The sequence below is a fragment of the Protopterus annectens genome, chromosome 7.part1 (assembly GCF_019279795.1).
Source record: "Protopterus annectens isolate FY-2018-M chromosome 7.part1, PAN1.0, whole genome shotgun sequence".
NCBI lineage: Eukaryota > Metazoa > Chordata > Ceratodontiformes > Protopteridae > Protopterus > Protopterus annectens.
In genome coordinates, this window is record NC_056740.1 from 417,580,754 (window position 1) to 417,603,774 (window position 23,021).

The 23,021-nt window shown below is 46.6% G+C and overlaps 1 protein-coding gene across 13 annotated transcripts in view; it reads right to left on the reverse strand.

Moving 5' to 3' along the window:
- The window catches only part of PBRM1 (polybromo 1), a 2,726,611-nt gene that overhangs the window by 1,421,725 nt on the left and 1,281,865 nt on the right, over nucleotides 1-23,021 (reverse strand). For all 13 annotated transcript variants that reach the window (XM_044078866.1, XM_044078877.1, XM_044078870.1 and 10 more), the window contains one exon: nucleotides 18,214-18,856. In XM_044078866.1, the coding sequence (XP_043934801.1) occupies nucleotides 18,214-18,856 (643 nt within the window). The remainder of the gene's footprint in view (nucleotides 1-18,213; nucleotides 18,857-23,021) is intronic.

Below are 23,021 nucleotides of genomic sequence, written 5' to 3' on the forward strand. Positions count from 1 at the left end.
ATAGGAAACAAAAAGTTGATCAGATTTTCTAAATTTTTTGTTCTGTCCAAATAATATCTAAGCTGACGGTGGACGTCAAGATAATGTAGCTTTTGTTCAGCTCTATCTGAATAGTTAGGAAAAAATACAGGAGATCAATGGATTGATTCAGATTGTTTTTGAAGCGACCTTAGGTAAAAGGATGGATTAGTTCTCAAAGATACTCTGTCTTTGTGAAAAATCAAATAGGGGGGTCGAACCGAAAGAGCATGAAGTTCAGACACCCTCCTGGCAGATGTAATAGCCACTAGGAATAACGTTTTCCAAGAAAGATATTTTAGGGAACAAGAAACAGCTGGCTCGAAGGGGGGAAGAATCAAGGATGTCAGCACTAAATTTAGATCCCACTGAGGAGGAGGATTCCTGATTGGAGGCTTTAGTAGGAAAATTCCTTTCAAAAAGGCCCTGCAGAGCCTATGGGACATAATATTACGATCTGCTATCCCGACATGAAAATTAGAAATAGCAGCCAACTGAACTCTGACTGTGGAAGAAGAGGAGCCTGCATGAAAATTCTCTGCTAAGAAGTCCAGAACTGCCTGAACAGGGACAGTAAAAGGATCAATATTTTGGGCCTTAGCCCAATAAGAGAAACGTTTCCATTTGCTTGTGTAAATCCTCCTGGTAGAGGATTTTAGTGAAGCTACTATGATATCTCTAACTGGGTTAGAGATCAAAGGAAGCCTGGCTAAGGAAGGAAGTGGAGCAACCATGCTGTGAGGTTGAGAGAAGGGATTGACCGGTGCAGCTGACCGGACTGGTGAATCAGTAGATCTGGCACTGGGTCCAGATGCCACGGCTGCACCAAAAGGTGATGATGGAGGAACGGGAACCAAACTTGTCGAGGCCAGTAAGGGGCAATGAGAATCAATTTGGCTCTCAAAACGGTAGCTTTCTGGATCACCTGAGGGATCAGAGGAAATGGAGGCAAGGCATAAAGAAGTCCCTGGGGCCAATCCTGGGTCAGAGCGTCTCTGGGGGGATGGCCTGATAGAGGGAAGAGGCTGAAGAAGTCTGGACATTTGCTGTTTTGGGGAGTAGCAAAAAGATCGCAACATGGACGACCCCATTCCAGAAAAATCTCTTCCGCTACGGATTGCTTGAGAGACCACTCGTGAGGCATGAGAATAGCTCTGCTCAATCTGTCCGCTATAATGTTGGTTTTCCCAGGGATATGCGTTGCTACCAGAAACCGATGAGAGGAGATCGCCCATTGCCAAAGTCTGAGCGCTTCTCGACACAAGGGTTAGGACTTGGTTCCGCCCTGTTTGTTGATATACCACACTACAGACATGTTGTCTGTGTGGACTGCAATTGTCCCTACGGGAAGAAAGTCGTTGAGGGCTTGCAACGTTAAAAGCACTGCTCTCATCTCCAGGACATTTATGTGCAGATGGTACTCGAACGGTTGCCACGTCCCATGAACCATCCTGCCCTGATAATGACCCCCCCCACCCGATCAGGGAGGCATCCGTGGTGACAGTGGCTATCGGGGACGGAGGTACAAAGCACCTGCCTTGGTGAACCTGAGACGATGTGATCCACCAAGCAAGATGTTCTTTGCATGTTTGTCTCACCAGAATCTGGTGACGCATTGGGAGTTGCTGGTATGACCACTGTGTGAACAGCATCCACTGAAGGAGGCGCATGTAGAATCGAGCCAGGGGAAGAAGAGTAATGGCCGCAGCCATGAGACCTAATACCTTTAGAACCATTCTGGCCTGTACTTTCTTGCTGGCCAGAATGATCCTGACATGAGTCTGAATGTCTGAAACTCTTTGTTCTGTAAGGGTAGCTGACATCCGAACAGTGTTTAAGTTTGCGCCTATGAAGGTAATAGACTGGCAGGGCGATAAGGATGACTTTTCGAAGTTGACCGAGATGCCCAAATGAGAACAAAGGTCTATTGTGTAATCCCTGGCTTGTATAAGCTGATGCCTGGTGGTGGCTGACAGGAGCCAGTCGTCGAGATCGGAAACACCTGGAATCCTTGACGTCTCAGGTGAGCCGTGACCACTGCCATGCATTTGGTGAACACTCTGGGGCTGTAGTGAGACCAAAGGGCAGGGCTCTGAACTGGAAATGACTGGACCCCAGCCGAAAGCGGAGAAATCTCCTGGAGCGTCTGTGAATTTTGATGTGATAGTAAGCATCCTGAAGATCTATTGAGCACATCCAGTTGTCCTTCTGTAAGAAGGGCAGAATTGACTGAAGAGTGACCATTCAGAATCTTGTCTTCCTGACAGACTTGTTGAGTCTGCTGAGATCCAATATTGGTCTCCAGTCTCCCGTCTTTTTGGGGACCAAAAAGAACCTTGAGTAGATTCCGGGCTCTGAATGGTCTATTGTAACTGGCTGAATGGCTCTTTTTTGCAGTAGTTTTGCGATTTCTAACTCTGCAATGTCCCTTAGACCGGGTGGTACATCTGGAAGGGAACTTGAGGGAAGGGACTTTCCTCGAAAGGAATTATGTAACCCTTGGATATGATCGACTGTACCCATCTGTCTTGAGTGAGGGAATGCCAGGCTTCTGGGTACAGTGATAATCTTCCCGACTGCCTCCAAGGAGGGACAGCCGAGCAACACCTCAGGGATGCTGAAAGGGGATATCAGAGAGAGGCTCCCTGTTTCCCTGGTTCTTGGACCCCTCTGCCTCTAGAGCGGCGTCTGTTGTTGTTACCCCTCTGCCTCTAGGGGTAAACTGACCACGTGAATCCGGCGTGACTCCTTGGGATTTACGGAACCACATCTTCCCACCCTTCTGTCCTTTGGGATAAGGCCTAGAAGGGGTGGAAAAATGGACTCCAACAGCAGAAAGAGTCTTGCCGTCCTGCTCACACCTGGTCAAGGTCTCCTTCACCTGAGGGCCAAACAAAGCTGACCCATCAAAGGGAGAATTTGTGAAGGACGCCTTAAAGGGATCCGTAAAATCACATAGCCGCATCCAGGCTTGGCGTCTAAGAGCCACACCTGTGCCTGCGGCTCTACTCGCTCCATCCGCAGCATAAGATATTAGCCGCATGGAGGAGTTAGCAATGGAATTGAGGGTTCCTAGCTGCGAAGCAATCTTTTCTTGAGCCCCTGCAGCTGTAGGATCCTGAACTACTTCTCCCAGCTCCTTCAGGATATCTCTCTGGAGTCTGGTGAAGTGACAAAGATAATTCAGCGAACGCATAGCAAAGGTCGCTGAGGAAAACATCCGCTTGCCGTACCTATCCATGGTCCTAGAGTCCTTATTAGGAGGATGGACGGGCACGGAAGGATCTGCAAGTTCCTTTTTGGTGGCCGCAGCCACCACCATGGCATCAGTGGGGACACCCTTGGTTAGGAATTGTTTGTCACTAGGGGCAGTGATAAATTTAGAAGGCCTCCTAGGGACTGGCTCTACAGAGTCAGGAGCTGTCCATGCCTTTCGTGCAATAACCTGCATAAGGGGGTCGAAAGGCGGAGACACCCAGGAGGTGGAGGGCCGAGATCCAAACGCCTCTAGGTATACTGACTCATCCTCAGAGGGATTGTTGGTGGGCCAGTTCCCCTCTGTTTGAGAAGTTCTAGGATGTCTGAAAAGGAGACATCCTCAGAGGGGATCTAGGGATCCCTCTGACTCATCAAAGTCAGTATCCAGTGACAGACTCGGGGGAGTCTACATGCTTCCTCTTACAAGTCCTCTTCCTAGGAGGATCTCCCGAAACATCAGGAGAATCCTCGGAAGAGGGGGAAATTCCCAATGGGGAAACCTGAGGCGGAGGATCTCTGGGTCCTGTAGCAAGAGAAGTGGCAGAGATGTCAACAGGTACCATAGAGGGAGGAGCTACGGGAAGAGACTGCTGACTGATACCAGTGGCCAGTACACTCTTCATCACCTCGAATGCTCCCCTCCCAGGCAGGTCCGAGAGAGCCCGCTCCGAAGAGCTAGGAACTCCAGGAACCACTGAAAAGGAAGTCTCCGAGGCAGATGTCGGAGCCGAGCTCACCAAGGCCGAGGCTCCAAGGGGAAGAGCGGGCTCGGACAAGGGTCCGATGCCACTCACCCCTCGGAGGAGACCATGGAAGCCCGACCACCGAATCCCGCTAAGGAAGAGGAGATAAGAGTAGGGGCTGAAGGAACAGAAGGGGGTATCCGTCCTCCAGCCGTAGCAGTAACCATGCCCGAAGACTCCAACTCCAAGCTCTGGGGTAGAGTTGAAGGAGGAACTGTAACGGGGTGTGGACCAACAGTCGTCTGCTGAGACGGACTGTGTAGCATTTGGGCCAGTACCTGTGACTTGAGTAATCTACTGACCACTCTCTCTAGGTCATGATCTGACAACCTGGATGACCTTGAAGATCGGCTCCGATGGCTCCGTTCCGATAGAAGGGGCGAAGCCGGAGCCGAAAGTATCGGCCCCAAGGAAGGAGACCCCGACCTCTTCCGGGAAGGGGCCAGCGGAGCCGATACTACAGATCCTGTCGGCACCGACTTCTCGGAGCCGACAGAACGTCTCGATGTATCGGCTCCAGCCGGAGCCGATACAGCTACCAAAGTAACGGTGTCGGAGGCGACACCGATGCCTGTGCCACATGGGTGTCGGAGCCGTTCGGAGCCGACATCGAAGTGGTCAAAACAGATTCGGCACCGATAGCCATCGGCGCCGAAAGCTTTGTGGGTCCAGAATCCGCTCCAGCCCGAGCCGATCTCGACTCAATACGAGTCGGAGCCGAGGCGGCAGGCTTAGAAACAGAAGCCTGGGCCTTGGCAGTTTTAGTTGATTTTTGTGGAGCCGACTTAGCCGGAGAGCCCTCCGGCTTAAGAAGACCCCTGAGAATCAACTGTTACGTCTCTCCTGCAGGACTCTCTGGCTGAAGGAGTGACAAATAGCACAGGAGCCCTGCAGGTGAAGAGGGCCCAAACAATACAGGCAAGAAGTGTGACCGTCTGTCAGAGACATCTTCTGACAGCACGAGTCACACTTCTTAAAACCTGAAACCCTCTCCTTAGACATGGTGCCGACACAACACACACAGACACACCAGTCAAAATTAAATTAAACAAAATACCAAGAGGTATTTTATAAAAACACCAACACACACACCCTAACAGGGGGGGGATGGGATAGGGAAAATTGACTAACAAAAAATTAAAAGAGACAGGGATTTCTGTCAGAAAAAGGGTAGAAATAAATTTAAACTATCAAAAAATTAGTTTTAAACTAAAAGGGGCTTGAAATATCACAAATGTGAACTACTTACCAGGAGCTGGTAAAGAGAAGACCTCCCAAGCGGCAAACGAGATCTGGGTACTTACTGCCTTGCATCATGGGATATGGGGCTGCCTCGAGCTGGTAAAAGGAGTTCTCGAGCTAAAGCAAGTGCCGAGTCGGAGCCGAGGATCGGCTCCGAACCCATCAAGCAAGAATGAAGGCGAGATTGACAACTTAACATAAATACATTAAATAAAAAGTATCCTCAACTTTGTAGCTAAAGCATAACGTACAAACACTTTACTAAATATCAGGTACAGGTACACCCCCCACAAAAAAAAAAAAAAAAAAGAAACTGTAAGAAGAATGCGTCACAAACCATTCTGGAAATGTAGGTCTTATACATACATATATTTGTTTACTTACACTGGAGAACTGCCCTCTGCAAAGCAATAAATTATAGCTGAAAGCAAAATATGTTGAAATACTCTGCAAACTCTACCCATCCACTTGTCCTGTAGCTTGATCTTAAATAAAACTATCTGCAGCTGAAGCTGCAGAAACACTGTATCATGAAGAGACAGAGAGAGAGATGTGAATATCAACAAATTAGAAGTTATGTACCTACCATAACGTTCCATGTTAGTTGTCTTCTCTCGCCTTCTTTCTTGCTGGATGGGTTCGGAGCCGATCCTCGGCTCCGACTTGGCACTTGCTTAGCTTGAGAACTCCTTTTACCAGCTCGAGGCAACCCTATATCCCATGATGCAAGGCGGGACTACCTCAGATCTCGTTTGGTAGCTAAAATACCCTGCTAAGGACTAACCTAGTAGAACTAGGAAAAACAAGTTCATAACAAAGGACTCCTCTAATGAAGACTCAGGAGGGAACAACCTGAGAAGAGGAAACTCTTCAAGATCTGTCCAGGCCAGAGGGAAGGAGGGAGGGACGCAAGAAAGAAGGCGAGAGAAGACAACTAACATGGAAAGTTATGGTAGGTACATAACTTCTAAATGTTAAGTTGTCAATCTCGCCTTCATTCTTGCTGGATGGGACCGCGTCCCTAGCACCTGTATCCCGTGTGGCTCAATGGAACAGACTCTTGAGAACTGTGGAACCAAAACTGGCCCTGTCCCTAGAGGCCAAATCTAATTTGTAATGAGAGACAAAGGTATGAGGAGTGGCCCAAGTAGCTGCTGCACAAATGGTATCAATGGGTAGTCTATCCTGAAAGGCTGCAGAAGTGGATAGACTCCTGGTTGAGTGTGCTTTCGGTTTAGAAGGTAGTTGCTTGCCTCTGAGCGAATACACGTAAGAAATGGTGGAAGACAACCATCTGGATAAGGTCACTTTTGATACTGGGAGACCTTTCCTGTTTTCTGCATAGGAGACAAATAATTGGTCTGATTTCCTGAATTGTTTAGTTCTATGCAAATAGTACCTGAGCTGACGATGGACATCCAAAAAATGAAGCTTTTGTTCAGCTCTGTCAGAATAATTAGGGAAAAAGACTGGTAGATCGATAGATTGATTAATATTAGTTTGAGAAACAACTTTGGGGAGAAAGGACAGATTTGTTCTCAAGGATACCCTGTCCTTGTGAAAAACCAAGTAAGGGGAACGGATGCAGAGAGCTTGAATCTCGGAAACCCTTCTTGCTGAAGTGACAGCCAGTAAAAAGTACAGTTTTGTACCTACCATAAATGTAGATGTTCTAAGATCCACATTGCTGCAGTCCTTACACTTGGGTAGTCCGCTGTCCTCGGTCGGCCCGAATATCAAAGTATAAGGCTGACGTCGGTCAAGGCGCATTTGACTGACATCAGGACGTCAGGGTACAAATGCGCATGACCGACGTCATATCCTCAGTCTTTTCTTGCCCCAGATGCCAGAAGACCCTAAAAATAAAGGTCAAAACCAAAAGACAGCAAACAACCAACCCACCACCCTTGCACTAACTATATGTACAATATATATACAAAATACACAATATGTACAACCCAACCCACACAACCACCTCTAACTACAGAGGGGAAGGACGGAGGTGAAATTGGACTGCAGCAATGTGGATCTTCGAACATCTACATTTATGGTAGGTACAAAACTGTACTATGTTCTTCATCTCACATTGCTGCAGTCCTTACACTTGGGTAGAATCCCAAAGCAGAGGTAAGGGAGGATGGCTAACTACAAGGAAGCAGGAGCTGCCAAGATGCCCTGCAAAACAGCAGTGGCAAAACCAGCCCTGGATTTAGAGTAAAGTGGCAGGTGATAATGCCTAGAGAAAGTATGCACTGAACTCCAAGTAGCTGCCTCCAAAATATCCTTGGTTGCCACTCCCTCAAAAGCTGTTGAAGTGGCAGTAGCCCTAGTGGAATGAGGCCTAATCCCAGCTGGAATCTCCTTGCCATGATGGGAATAACAGAAAGCAATGCAAAACCCAATCCACTTAGAAATAGTTTGTTTTGACACAGGCTTGCCCTGAGAACTCAAAGCAAAAGAAACAAACAACTGCTGAGACTACCTGAACCCTTTAGTTCTGTCCAAATAATATCGCAACTGCCTGTGTACATCTAAAGTGTGCAAAATCTTTTCCCCTTTATTTTGAGGATTTGCATAAAAAGTAGGCAAATGAATAGTTTGGTTTAAAGCCACACTAGAAACCACCTTAGGCATAAAGGAAGGATTAGTACGTAATGATACCCTATCCTTATGGAAAATCAAGAAAGGCTCAACCGCCATAAGGGCCTGCAATTCAGAAACCCTTCTTGCAGAAGTAATTGCCAACAAAAAAGCAGTCTTCCATGACAAATATTTCAACTCAGAAGTAGCTGCAGGCTCAAAAGGTTGTAGAGTGAGTTTCTCCAACACAAAATTGAGATCCCAAGCAGGAGTAGGAGCTCTTCGTCGGGGTCTTATATTCTTTGCCCCTCTAAGAAATTGCTTGAACAAAGGATGAGAAAACAATGGTGGGTCACAATCATAGTGAGCCGAAATTGCTGCAGCATGAACCTTAATAGAAAAGAAAGACAAACCTTTGTCCAGTAACTCAGTAAGATATTGAAGAGCCACACTCAAATTAGGCTCAGAAACATCAAAATCTTTTGCTGCACTCCAAAATAAAAATCTCTTCCATTTATCTGCGTACACTTTCCTTGTACTAGGCCTTCTAGCTTCCAAAATCACATTCAAAACTTGTTGTGGAAGTTGAGACCCTTTATGGTTCAAAACAGAATATGCCAGGCTGTTAGGTGAAGAGAGTGAAGTTTGACATTGAGCAAATGGCTGTCCTCCTGTGACAACAGGTGTGGAATCAAGGCAAAGGCCATGGAGGCTTCCGTACCAGACTTCTCAGTAATGGGTACCAGTGCTGTCGAGGCCAATCTGGAGCTATTAAAATCATCCTTGGCTTGTCCTGTCTGACCTTTAGAAGTACCTTTGGGAGGAGAGGCAGAGGTGGAAAGGCATACACATGAAGATTGCTCCAATTGAAAGAAAGAGCATCCACTTTCCAAGCTGTGGGATGAAACCTTTTGTGCAAAACTTTGGCAGCTGATGGTTTAGTGGAGAAGCGAACAGATCTATGTCTGGAGTTCCCCATGACACTGTCAATTTCTGAAACACATGAGGATCCAATTTCCACTCGTGGGGATCCATAATTACATCTGCTAAGGAGTTCTGTGCTCCTGGCAGAAACCTTGCCTGAAGATTGAGTTGTAACTTGAGAGCAGTCTCCCACAAAATCATTGCTTGCCTGCATAGAGGATAAGAATGTTCCCCTTGCTTGTTGATGTACCACATGACAGTTGTGTTGTCTGTTAGAATCAACACCTGCCCTGGAAGAAGTAAATCCTTGAAAGCTATTAATGCAAACTGGACTGCTAACATCTCCTTTAGATTGATATGTAGATGCTGTAGTCTGGCAGGCCACTTGTCTTGTATCCACTTTCCATTTAGATGAGCTCCCCAAGCTTTGTCTGAGGCATCTGTCGTTAAAATCTGACTCGCCTCTGGCCGGGTCACAGAGAGTCCCTTGTTTAGGTGACATTCCTGAGCCCACCACAAAAATTCCTTTTGAATGCAAGGTATAATTTGAATGACAGTGTCTAGATCCTGGCAGTGCTGTGTCCATACATTTTTGAGATACCATTGTAGCTTCCTCATATGCAGTTTGGCATTGGGAAGCACCAGAATACAAGATGCCATGAACCCTAAGGCTTGAAGGACTGTCCTTGCAGTCAGCCCGGACTGATGAGATAGCTGATGGAAGTAAAGGGATAGACTCTTTTGTTTGTCCGGGGTTAAAAGGCCATCTGGGATGCTGTATTCAGTCTCACACCCAGAAAGCACATGTCTTGAGAGGGTACTAGACTGGACTTTATTTCGTTCACAGAATACCCTAGGCATCTTAGCACTGCTATCACATATTCCAAATGACGAAGAAGCTCTTCCCTTCCTTGAGCCAGAATCAGGCAGTCGTCCAAATAAGGATAGATTTGTATTCCTTTCAGCCTGAAGAAAGCTATCACTGGAGCCAGAACTTTTGTGAACACTCTGGCAGTAGATAAGCCAAAGGGCAATGCAGAGAACTGATAGTGAAAAGTCCCAGCTCGAAAACGCAGATACTTCCTGCAACTTAGTCTGATAGGAACATGAAGGTAAGCCTCCTTGAGATCCAAAGTTACCATCCAATGATCTTTGCCCAGCAGAGGCAAAAGCTGTTGTAACGTCAACATTTTGAACTTGGGAATGTCCAGATAAGTGTTGAGGATAGATAGATCCAAAATTGGTCTCCACGTGTTCCCCTTCTTTGGTACTAGGAACAGGCGAGAATAAAATCCTAGGCCCACTTCTGGCATAGGGACCGGCTGTATGGCCCCTAGTTGAAGTAACAGAGAAATTTGCTTGTGAGCCTCTATTCTTTGTTGAGGAGGAACGTCTGGCATGCCCCTGAACGGAGGCAAGGTATGGAAATAAAACCTGTAACCTTGGTGTATGATATCCAATACCCATTTGTCTTGGGTAATTAAACTCCAATTTTCTTTGAAAAGTGCCAACCTTCCTCCCAAAGGTGCTGCCAGACGAGAAGGCTCTGGCAGCTGAAAAGGTAGGTCATTGGGTCTGTTTACGAAAGGACTGACCCCTGCCCTCACTTGAAGACTGTGCAGGAGAACTCCCTGTTCTAGGCCTGAAAGAGCCCTGAGCTCTGCCCCTACCACGTCTAGATCTACCCCTAGACTGGGAATCATAAGAAGGATACGTCCACCCTTTAGCAGGCCAATTTCTGCTAAACTTTGGAGGCTGAACCTGCAAAAAATCTTTAACAGTCTGCATAGACTTTGCTTTGTCTTCCATTTTCTTTAAAACTGCCTCAACAGGAGGACCAAACAACACGTCAGATTGTAAAGGAGCATCTAAAATCCTTGTTTTAACATGTTCAGACAAATTTTGATCCCTTAGCCAGGCGTGCCTGCGAAGAACAGACCCAGTGGCAGCCACCCTAGACGAGGCCTGTACAGCATCAAAACCACATTGCAAAGAATGCTTACCCACCTGTTCAGAAACATGCACTAAATCTTGCAACTCTTTACAATCAATACCTACTGCCAAAGCATCAACCTTAGACTTTAATTGTGAAAGGAGATAGTTTTGGTATTTCAACATGTGAAACTGGCAATTCAAAGCCCTCATAGCAAGAGTGGAAGAATTATAAACTTTCTTTCCCCATCTATCCAAGGCCCTAGCCTCTTTGTCTGCAGGAACCGGATTCTTAACAACAGAAGCCTTAACACCTTTAGGCCCCTGGCTAACAGTTTCTGGGTCTGCCCTAGGACTCTTAAAAAGATACTTATGAGCTTCAGGCACCCTGTAATACCTATCCGGCTTAACAGGAGCAGGAGGCAAAGAATCAGGATTAAGGGAAGCCTCTGGAAAAACATCTTCCACTACATCCAAAACAGGAGGTATAGCCAAAGGCCTATGCTGGGGTAAAAACAAAAATTCCCTAAGCCTTTTCCTGGAATCAGAGAAGTCCTGACCTTCCCACTTAAAATGCTCCCTCATGGAATGAAGAGTTTCTGAAAAAGAAAAATCCTCAGGAGGAGAAGCAGGAGTAGTAGAATCATCCACATCAGAATCAGAATAAGGAGAGTACTCCTGCAAGTCTTCAGCCGAAGACTCTGACACATCTGAAGCCTGCTCAAAACCCCCCAGCTCAGGCTCCACCCTAGGCCTCTTATCAGGAGGGGGCATAGAACCCCTAATCAAAGTAATCAAATCTTCTGCCATTTTAAGCATATGCTTCTTGGGCACAGTACCTGAAGAGCTAGGGGTAACACCAACTGAAGCTAAACCTGGCCTGCCCCTGGGAGAAGCCTTAGAAACAGAAGGAGAGGGCCTAGCCACCCTTGGAAGGGAGGGGAGTATAGTAACCTGAGAAGCCCCCTCAGCTTGACTTGCCTCCTGAGAGGCCACATCTTGCAATACTAAAGTCTCACCCTGGGAACACAAAGAAACCTCCGGTGGAGCCACCGGCTCCACCGACACCTGTAAAGAACCGGCGTCCGGTACAGACGGTTCTTCCAGTCTAGGCTTAACTGCTTTGTCCTTGCGCTTCTTTGTAGAAGCGGGCGTCGGAGCATCCGACGGCATGTTATAATTGCACCTCTTCCCAAAGACTAACCTTGCACAATCCAATCTCCTCTTTATAGTGCGTTTATTAAATCTAGCACAAGAGCGACAGCCAACAACGTCGTGCTCAGGCCCTAAGCAAGGAATACACAAAGTATGATAATCTCTATGCGGTATCTGTTTCCCACAAGAAATGCAATTATTGACTTTTTCCGACATCCGGTAAATCACTGAGGCAAGAAAAAACTAAAATATTCCCCAACGGGGTACTTAGCCAACTTTGAACTCGGTCTGAAACTTCGAAATCGAAAAATCTCAGAACGCCAACCGGCACTTGCAATGCTGCTTCTGCATCGGACCATGCGGCAAAAAAGACTGAGGATATGACGTCGGTCATGCGCATTTGTACCCTGACGTCCTGATGTCAGTCAAATGCGCCTTGACCGACGTCAGCCTTATACTTTGATATTCGGGCCGACCGAGGACAGCGGACTACCCAAGTGTAAGGACTGCAGCAATGTGAGATGAAGAACATATATAGTTTTCCAGGTCAATAACTTCAAGGAACATGAAGCAGACGGTTCGAAGGGTGGTAAAATCAAGGATGCTAACATTAAATTCAGATCCCATTGTGGAGGAGGATGTTTTATTGGCGGCTTCAGGAGAAAAACTCCTCTCAGAAAGGCTTTGCATAGTCTATGTGACATAATGTTATGATCTTGCAAGCCAACATGATACTTGGAAATAGCCGCCAGTTGAACTTTTACTGTAGATGAAGAAGATCCTGACTGAAAAACTTCAGCCAGGAAATCTAAAACAGAATGCACAGGAGCAGTAAAGGGATTAATATTTCTGGAGTTTGCCCAAAGGGAAAAACGTCGCCACTTGCTAGCATAAACGGTTCTGGTGGACGACTTCAAAGAAGCTACTAAGATATCTCTGACAGGATCAGAGATCATAGGAAGCCTGGCTAGGGAAGGAAGTGGAGCAACCAAGCAGTGAGGTTGAGAGAATGAATGGCCCGGTGCTGTTGACCAGACTGGTGGATCAAAAGATCCGGAACTGGGTCCAGATGCCAAGGCTGCACCAGGAGGTGACGATGCAGAGACGGAAACCAAATTTGTCGAGGCCAGTAAGGGGCAATGAGAATCAACTTGGCCCTCAAAACGGTGGCTTTCTGAATGACTTGTGGAATCAAGGGAAAGGGAGGAAAAGTGTACAGAAGTCCCCGGGGCCAATCCTGGGTTAGAGAGTCTCTCAGGGGTTGGCCTGGTAGGGGAAAGAGAGTGAAGAAATCGGGGCACTTGTTGTTTTGGGGTGTAGCAAAAAGATCGCAACAAGGTGTGCCCCACTTCAGAAAAATATGGTCCACTATAGATTGATTGAGAGACCACTCATGAGGCATGAGAATGGCTCTGCTCAGCCTGTCCGCCAAGAGGTTGGACCTGCCGGGGAAGTGTGTTGCTATCAGAAACCGATGAGAGGAGATTGCCCATTGCCAAAGTCTGAGAGCTTCTCGACACAACGGATAGGACCTGGTCCCGCCCTGCTTGTTGATGTACCAGACCACGGACATGTTGTCCGTTTGCACTGCAAAAGTCCCCGCGGGAAGAAAGTCGTTGAGGGCTTGCAACGTTAAAAGCACCGCTCTCATCTCTAGGACATTTATGTGCAGATGGTATTCTATGGGTTTCCACGTCCCGTGGACCATCCTGCCCTGATAATGCCCCCCCACCCGATCAGAGAGGCATCCGTAGTGACTGTGGCAACCGGAAGAGGGGGAACAAATGGTCGGCCCTGATAAAGAAGAGGGGAAGATATCCACCAGTTCAGATGAGTCCTGCACGATTGTGTGACTAATATTTCGTGTCTCATCGGAAGACTGTGGAACGACCACTGAGTGAATAACATTCACTGCAGAAGACGCATGTGGAAGCGAGCCAGTGGTAGAAGAACAATGGCCGCAGCCATAAGACCTAGAACTTTTAGTATCAATCTGGCTTTGACTTTGCTGCTCTGCAATAAAATCGAGCGTATTTTTGGATGTCCAGAATTCTCTGATCTGTTAGTCTGGCTAACAACTTGACGGTGTTTAATTCTGCCTATAAAGGTGATAGATTGGCAAGGCAGCAGAGAAGATTTTTCGAAATTCACTGAAATTCCCAAACTTTTGCAAAGCTGCAGAGTGTAGTCTCTGCTCTGAAGAAGCTGATGCTTGGTGGTGGCAGAGAGGAGCCAGTCGTCCAAATAAGGAAACACCTGGAATCCTTGACATCTCAGATGAGCTGTGACCACTGCCATGCATTTGGTAAACACTCTGGGGGCTGAAGTGAGGCCAAAGGGCAGGGTTCTGAATTGATAATGACTGGTCCCTAGCCGAAAGCGGAGAAACCTCCTGGAGCGCCTGTGTATCTTTATGTGATAGTACGCGTCCTGGAGGTCTATGGAGCACATCCAGTTGTCCTTGCCCAGAAAGGGCAGAATGGACTGAAGCGTGACCATCCGAATCTTGCCTTCTTGACAAATCTGTTTAGATTGCTCAGGTCTAATATTGGTCTCCAATCTCCCGTCCTTTTGGGGACCAAAAAGAATCTCAGTAGACGCGGATCCTACTTGGTCTGCTGCAACAGTCTGGACGGCTCTTTTTTCTAGGAGCTTTGAAACTTCCTGTTCTGCCAAATCCCTTTGACCGGGTGAGATGTCTGGAAGGGATTGGTGAGGTACGGATACCTTCGAAGGGATTTTATAACCCTCGGATATGATCGACTGTACCCACAAATCGTGTGAAAGGGAACGCCAGGCTACTGGGTACAGCGAAATCCTTCCCCCGACTGCCTCCAAGGGTGGACAGTCGGGCAACACCTCAGGGGTGCTGAAAGGGCTTCTCAGGAAGAGACTCCCTGTTGCCCTGGTTCTGAGGACCCCTCTGCCTCTAGGGCGGCGTTTATTGTTACCCCTCTGCCTCTGGGGTAAACTGACCACGTGTCCGCGCAGCTCCTTGGGCTTTACGGAACCACATCTTCCCTCCCTTCTGACCCTTGGGATAGGGTCTAGAAGGGGTGGGAAAATGGACTCCAACGGCAGAAAGAGTTTTGCCGTCCTGCTCACACCTGGTCAAGGTTTCCTTCACCTGAGGTCCGAACAAAGCCGAACCGTCAAAGGGGGTATTGGTGAAGGATGCCTTAAAGGGGTCCATAAAATTACAAAGCCGCATCCAGGCTTGGCGTCTAAGAGCCACTCCTGTGCCTGCGGCTCTGCTCGCTCCATCGGCTGCATAGGATATGAGCCGCATGGAGGAGTTGGTTAAGGAATTCAGGATTGCTAGCTGTGAGGCAATCTTTTCTTGAGCCCCAGCAGCAGAAGGATCCTGGACCACTTCACCTAGTTCCTTGAGAATATCTCTTTGAAGCCTGGTGAAGTGACAAAGGTAGTTCAGCGAACGCATAGCAAAGGTCGCTGAAGAAAACATCCGCTTTCCATACCTGTCCATGGTCCTAGAATCTTTGTTAGGAGGATGGACAGGTACTGAAGGATCCGCAAGTTCCTTCTTGGTGGCCGCCGCCACCACCATAGCATCCACAGAGACACCCTTAGAAAGAAACTGCTTGTCTGTAGGGGCGTAATAAATTTGGATGGTCTCCTGGGGACAGGTTCCACAGAATCTGGAGCTGCCCACGCCTTCCGAGCCACTACCTGCATAAGTGGGTCGAAAGGCGGAGACACCCAGGAGGTGGAGGGTCGGGATCCAAAAGCCTCCAGGTATACCGACTCATCCTCGGAGGGGTCAATGGAGAGCCAATTCCCCCTCTGTTTGAGGAGCTCAAGGATGTCTGAAAAGGAGACATCCTCAGAGGGGGACCGTGGGGAACCCTCCGACTCATCTAAGTCGGTATCAGATGTAGTAGACTCAGGGGAGTCTGTGTGTTTCCTCTTACACGTCCTCTTCTGAGGGGGTTCCCCTGCAGGATCAGGAGAAACCTCGGAAGAGGAAGTTATTCCCAATGGGGAAACCTGGGGCGATGGATCCCTGGGCCTGAGAGCAAGAGGCGTCTACAGGCACCGAAGAGGGAGGAGCTAAAGGGATGGACCGTTGACCTGGCTCAGGTGCCAGGACACTCCTCATCACCTCAAAGGCTCCCCTCCCCGGGAGGCCGGAATATTCCCGTTCCGAGGAAATAGGAATTCCCGGCTCCACTGAGAGGGAAGGCTCCGAGGCCGATGTCGGTGCCGAGCTTACCAAAGCCGAAGCCCCGAGAGGGAGAGCGGGGTCGGACAAGGGTCCGATGCCACTAGCCCCCTCAGAGCCGACAAGGGAAACTCGACGACCGGATCCCTCCAAGGAAGGTCTCATGGAAGAGATCGGAGCCGAAGACGACGGAGCCGAAAAAGGATGTATCGGTTCCGGCGCCGACACGGTCGCTGTCCTGAGAAGCTCCGGCTCCGAACTCTGGAGGGGAGTCGGAGGAGGAAGTTCAAGGGGTAAAGCAATAGCCGAAGTCTGCTGAGACGGGCTATGGAGCATTTGGGCCAGTGCCTGCGACTTCAACAGCCTGCTTACCACCCTCTCTAAATCGTGGTCAGACAGCCTGGAAGATCTCGAAGATCGGCTCCGATGACTCTGCTCCGACAAAAGAGGAGACCCCGGAGCAGAGTGGATAGACTCCAAAGAGGGGGACCGAGATCTCTTCTTGGACGAAGCCATCGGAGCCGACGTCCTCTGGGATCCAGATGGAGCCGAAGGCTTCTCGGCTCCGATACTGGATAATATGTCGGCTCCAGCCGGAGCCGACAAGGCAACAGCAGATTGGGTGTCGGAACCGATCGGAACCGACCCTACCACCTGAGAAGAAAGATCGGCTCCGGCCGGAGCCGATCTCGACTCCGAAGGAGTCGGAGCCACCGGGGAAGGCTTAGAAGCTGTAGCCTGAACCTTAGGTGGCTTAGAAGGTTTACTGGACCCAGTTTTAGTGGGTGAACCTTCTGGCTTTAGTAAGCCACGGAGGATCAACTTATTCCTCCTTTCCTGCAGGACTCTCTGGCTAAAAGAGTGACATAAAGCACAGGAGTCCTGCAGGTGTAAAGGCCCCAGGTAACACAAGAAGTGTGACCGTCTGTCAGAGACATTTTCTGACAGCACGAGTCACACTTCTTGAAGCCTGAGACCTTTACTTCCTTAGACATAGTCCAAGAAAAAAGTAAAATTAACACTCACACACACCCCAAACAGTCACACAATTAATCCCAACAAACACAGACACACAGATAGGGATTAAGAAAGGAGGCCTAGGCCTAACTGAAAATTTTTATAAAAACTAGAAGTTTTTAACTATATGGGGAAATAGGGTGGGCTGTATAAACACTACACACTATAAAAAGGAACAAGGGAGAGATAAACCCTGACTAAGCTGTTTGAAAAATTCAAACTTACCTCAGCTGGCAAAAAGGAGACCTCTTCGCAAAGCGGCAAACGAGATCTGAGGTAGTCCCGCCTTGCATCATGGGATAGAGGGTTGCCTCGAGCTGGTAAAAGGAGTTCTCAAGCTAAGCAAGTGCCGAGTCGGAGCCGAGGATCGGCTCCGAACCCATCCAGCAAGAATGAAGGCGAGATTGACAACTTAACATCCTTGTTTATTAATTATTAAGAAACCAATAATGGCGACTGACTGTTGAAACCTAACAGCAATAAAGAAAGAAACAAAAAGATCTGTTGATAAACATGAATGCAATCTTTTCTGAAGAAGCTCATTTACAGTCATTCTGAACTGCACCTTGCATGTGGAAACGTTTCCCCAAGGAAAAAGTCTGGTTTTAAGCATACCTAGACGAAATGGGACATCCCAAATGACATCAAATACCCACAAATACCTATGGCAGACTATCAAAAAACAAAACACTTGCAATGCATGGGCAAATACTTGGTTCCAGAAAGGAAAACGGCATTAATTCTCTACAGCTATCAAATGAGGCACCGCCAAGCCTTACCTTAAAGTGGAATTTTATATCCTCGGTTACATCCTCTTTCATCAGCCAACAAGTAATTTTAAACAAATCTGAAAAGCTCTTTGACAGGAGAAGGAAGACATCATAGCAAGCAGCAGTATTATCTGCATACTTCGCAACAAAATGCTTTTTGTTTAATAAACAGCATTAATCTGATCAACAAATTAAACCTTTAGTTAATTTTTTTTTACATAAACATTATAAACAGAGGCAGTAGGACTTAAGAAATGTACACACATGAAACGTTCCACATTGTGCGACTTGGACGAGTCCTCAGTGATAACACAACAGCATAAAAAAGCAGTTTTAGTGAAATTAGTTTATTGCAACTAAAATGCATCGCTTCTAATGGACATGAACTTACCTGTTCATTCTCCTTGCTCTTTCTAGTACTTCAAACATGTGTTCCTGAAACAAATCAAGCCTTCTGTACCGGTTGTTGTCCACATTCTTCCGGATAATCTCAAAAGTCAGGGGCTGCTTTTTTGGGAAGTTTGGGTCAGTTGCAGGGATCTCTGCTAATGAGTCACTGTAACAGCGTCCCTCATCATCTTGGTGGCTCATTACAGAAACAAAAAGATTGTGGATCAGTTCCTGTATTAACAGTATGACATTGGGAATGTGAGAGTCCTCATCTCCTTCCAGGTCTCGTCTTGTTTCCAGCAAGACTTTGTGGAGGACAAGGGCATCCTTGTACAGGAGTGACTCGGGTTCGTTGTAAGTGCATGCGTTGTTAAACATTAAAATGAAGTCATCAACCATGGCATCGATGTCTTGGTACTTGCCAGCTAGCATGTGATTACGAATTCTTTCCATGTCCATTGGCTTTTTGATAGTCACATAATAGTCGGGAAGTTCTGATCGTGATGGTAACCTCAGGAAGATGGCACTCAAACGCCGTCCCCGCTTGTCAGTGTAGTTTTTTACCGCCTCAAACAGTTCATTCATTTTGTGCTGTACAGGTGTGAGATACTTAGACTTTTTAGGGGAAAAGCCACTTTTTCTGTCTGTATATGTAAGAAAAGTAAAACAAGTGACAACAAAGTGCTAAATGTGAAGAACACAATACAAAATTGTCAATAAATGCTAATGTACAAGAGTCTCAGAACAGCAATTGTACACCACTCAGAACCTTAAATTAGCACAAAACATATTAGGCTGTGTGCAAGTATAATTAACCATAAAAAGTACATCTTTGAGAAGTCAAAGTAACCCCAAACAATATCATTAGTTATAGCTCACCTTTCCTGTGTCACCACCCAGCCTGAAATTGTGAAAAACACTGTCTCTTTCCCTACAGGTGCCCAGTTTAGGACTCTGCTTAGTTTTCCAAGCTTGAATTCCCTCACAGGGAAGAATGATGTGGCAGATAAATGGTTCTTGCATATGAATAAACATTATAGACTGGGTGCAGAGGGTAAAGCATTACGTGAATATTCACCGTTAACTATTCCATAAAAATAACATCTTATCGGCATCTGTCCCTTTCCACCCATTCTACACCTGGGTCAGGGTGTCACATTTCCAGTGACCATCACCTAGAGAGCTAAAGTTCATAAATCATACGGTGAATCAAAAATATAAATACTTGAAGACAATATTAAAATAACTGAAGTACAGACTGAAAATTTGAATTTCAAATATGATAGTGGTGAAATTAACACTTCAGTACTAATGCTAACTAAATACAACACATAAAAACAAATATTTAGTACAAGTGACGGTATGTAACAGAGCATCCTACACAGACACCACTATAAAATGGCCGGAAGGAAACCCTTGTACTAGAAACCAATTTTGTAATAAAGAATACCTGTATAAAAATCTTACCATAACCATAGATGTCCTACTCTTCCATGCTGCAGTATTCATAACCTTTGGGTTATCCTCTGCTTAGCTACCTGAACGTCCGGCAAGTATACAAAAGCTTTAGTCACTACAAGGTACATGGGACTTCTGATGTTGGCTGTAGGATGAGTAGGCCATAAAAGCAACATCTGCACATACCTTTCCTCAGAACTGAATGCCCCAGTCGGACCCAGTGCCAGGATTCCTACATAAGTCCTGTGTCATCTCATCCATGAAGGCATTTTGCATATTACACACATATATATATATATATATATATATATATACACACACACACACACACGCGCGCGGGCGCGCGTGTGTGTATATGTATGTATGTATATATGTATATATATATATATATATATATATATATATATATATATATATATATATACATATATATATATATATATATATATATATATACATATATATATATATATATATATATATATATATATACACACACACATATATATATATATATATATACATATACATATATATATATATATATATATATATATATATATACACATATACATATAATACACACACATTCATATAGGGGAGAAAACTGCAACACGGAAGAGAAGGACATCTATGGTTATGGTAAGATTTTTACGCAACTGTTCTATGTCCTTCTATTCCCATGTTGCAGTATTCATAACCTTTGGATGAATGCCGAACCTGACAGGGAAAAGGGTGGTATGGAACAATTTTCCAAGAACCCATGCAGGATTGGCCTAGCAAACCCTGCTCTAGACCTGGAAATGTGGTGCAGTTTGTAGTGTTTGGTGAAGAAATGGACAGATGACCAGGTAGCAGCCTCTAGAATGGAAACAGTGTCCAGCCCTTTGAAGGCAGCTCCAGATGAGGCCATGCCTCTAGTGGAATGGGTTTTAATTTTCAGGTTAGTTGTTTGCCATGGTAGGTGTAACAAAGAGAGATGTCTCTGGTAATCCAGGCAGAAAGTCTGTTTTGTCACTGCTTTTCCCAGAGCTCTGGGGTGAAAGAAGACAAACCTTTGTGGTGTATTTGCTTGTAGCTGAATGTATTGTTTATATTTTTCTGTATGTCTTTATTAGCAATATGCATTGCGTACCTATTTGGGGGCACCTGACATCTGGGGCAAGAAACACAGAAGAAAATGGCGTCGGTTGCTTCTTATATACCCCTGGCGCACTGATGTCAGGGAAGAAGCGACAACAACCGACGCCGGACCAAGACTTTGGAACTCGGGCCGACTGCGGGTTGCCTGCTAGCAGGATAACTCAAGTGTAATGTAATGACTGCAACAGTGAATACACTCAAACATCTACATATATGGTAGATACACAACTGTACTTTCCTTCCACCCCCAAAGGTGGAAAGTCTGAAGCAATATCTACTATCTGTCCTCCACAACTCTGCTGTGACATCGAGACAGTATCTCAGACTCCTAGGATATATGCCCTGCACCATACCCATGTTGCCACTGGCAAGACTCCACATGAGAAAATGTCAGTGGTACCCGAGGTCCACATGGACCCAACACTCCCACCCCTTGGACCACAACATTCCCTTCCTACCATTCCTAAGGAAAGAGATCCTTTGGTGGTTGAATCAAGTGTCTCTCAGCCCAGGACATCCATTACAACCCCTCACCCCTTTCCAGGAGATGTACATAGATGCCTCAGACCTGGGTTGGAGGGCTCCTGTGGGCAGCTTGAAGATGGCATATGGACAGACCCCTTCATGCGGGAACACATCAACATCAGAGAAATGAAAGCTATCATCTTTGCTGTGAGGGCCTTCCAATACATTCTAAAGTAAGGCCCCATGAAATTGTTCACAGACAACATTACAATTCTCTGGTATATGAACAAACGGGGGAACATTCTTACTTCCTATGCAGACTTGCACTTCAGGTCTGGGAATTGGCAGCCCAACATGGAGTCACCCTGCAGGCAGTCTATATTCCCTCAGCTCAGAACACTCAGGCAGACACCTTGAGGAGGTCCATGTCACAATCCCACGAATGGATGCTCCACAAGGATGTGTTCCTGGGCATAGTCCACAAGTGGGCTACACCACAAATAGATCTATTTGCCTCCCCCCTGAACAGACAACTTCCACTCTTTTGTACTAGGGCACTCAGCCCCCTAGTGAGGGCAACGGACTCCTTTTCTGTCTCATGGAAGGGGATGTTTCTGTATACACCCCCCCCCTTTCCCACTCCTACAAAAAGTCTTGTTGAAAAGTCAGCAAGACAAACCAAAGATTTTGTTGGCGACTCCCTTTTGGCCAAAGCAGCATTGGATGTTCTTTGTGTTTCACTGTTGCAGTCATCACATTTGGGTTATCTGCCTGCAGGTAGCCCTTAGCCTGCCTGAATACTAGAGTCTTTGGATTTCTGCTTCGGATGCTGTCGCTTCTTCCACGACATCAGGTTGTCAGGGGTGTTAACCATGTAGCAGATGCCATTACATCAGTCTTTCTTGCCGTGCGGTGCCCGAAGCAGAAGCAGTTCGCAAGTGCCGGTTGGCCAACTCCTGAAATTTTCGTTTTCGAGTTTCAAACCCAAAGTCTTCAGAAAAGATAAGTACCTCGCTGGGGATCCTTTTTTCTTGCTCTAACTGATGTCAGAAAAACTGAACAATTGTCTTGCCTGTGAAAAGCAAATACCTCAGAGATTTTCATTCTTACTGCATCACCTGTTTAGGCCCAGACCACGACGTCCCTCGCTGTCAGTTTTGTGCCTTGTTCAATACCCAAACTATTTGTCGTCGGGCTGTTTTTGTAGCTAAATACTTTCGTTCTCGATCTCCGTACTCTGAAATGGCTTTGTTAAGCCATCCGACTACCGATCTTCCGAAAAAAGTAAGGATAAAGACAGAGACAGCATAGGTCCAAAATTGGCAACGACGCTTCCGTTAAGCTAGTCGCCAGTCCACCAGTACTCAGTGAGGTGCTTTGGCAACCCCCGATACCCGGTACTACAGATTCGCAGGCCTCAACTGAGACTCATTCGGAGTCAGGTATGCCGCGAGATGCTGCTTCGACTATGGAACCTGCGGATGTCTCTGCCTTAGATGGGTCCAGAGCTGCTGTGCAGGCACTGGCTTCTGAGGGTGTATTCAGGCCTACAGACTTTCATATTAAACCGATGGGATCATTTCTATCTAAAGTACCAAATTCCTTAGGCCTAAAACTTGCACAACGCCTAGAAAACCAACTACCAAACCGCTGACTCAGGCCCATATGCCTCAAAAACAAATGCTTAGAATGGCTGAAGCCCTTATTACCTTAATTAGGAGAAGCCAGCCTTCCTCCTCTGAG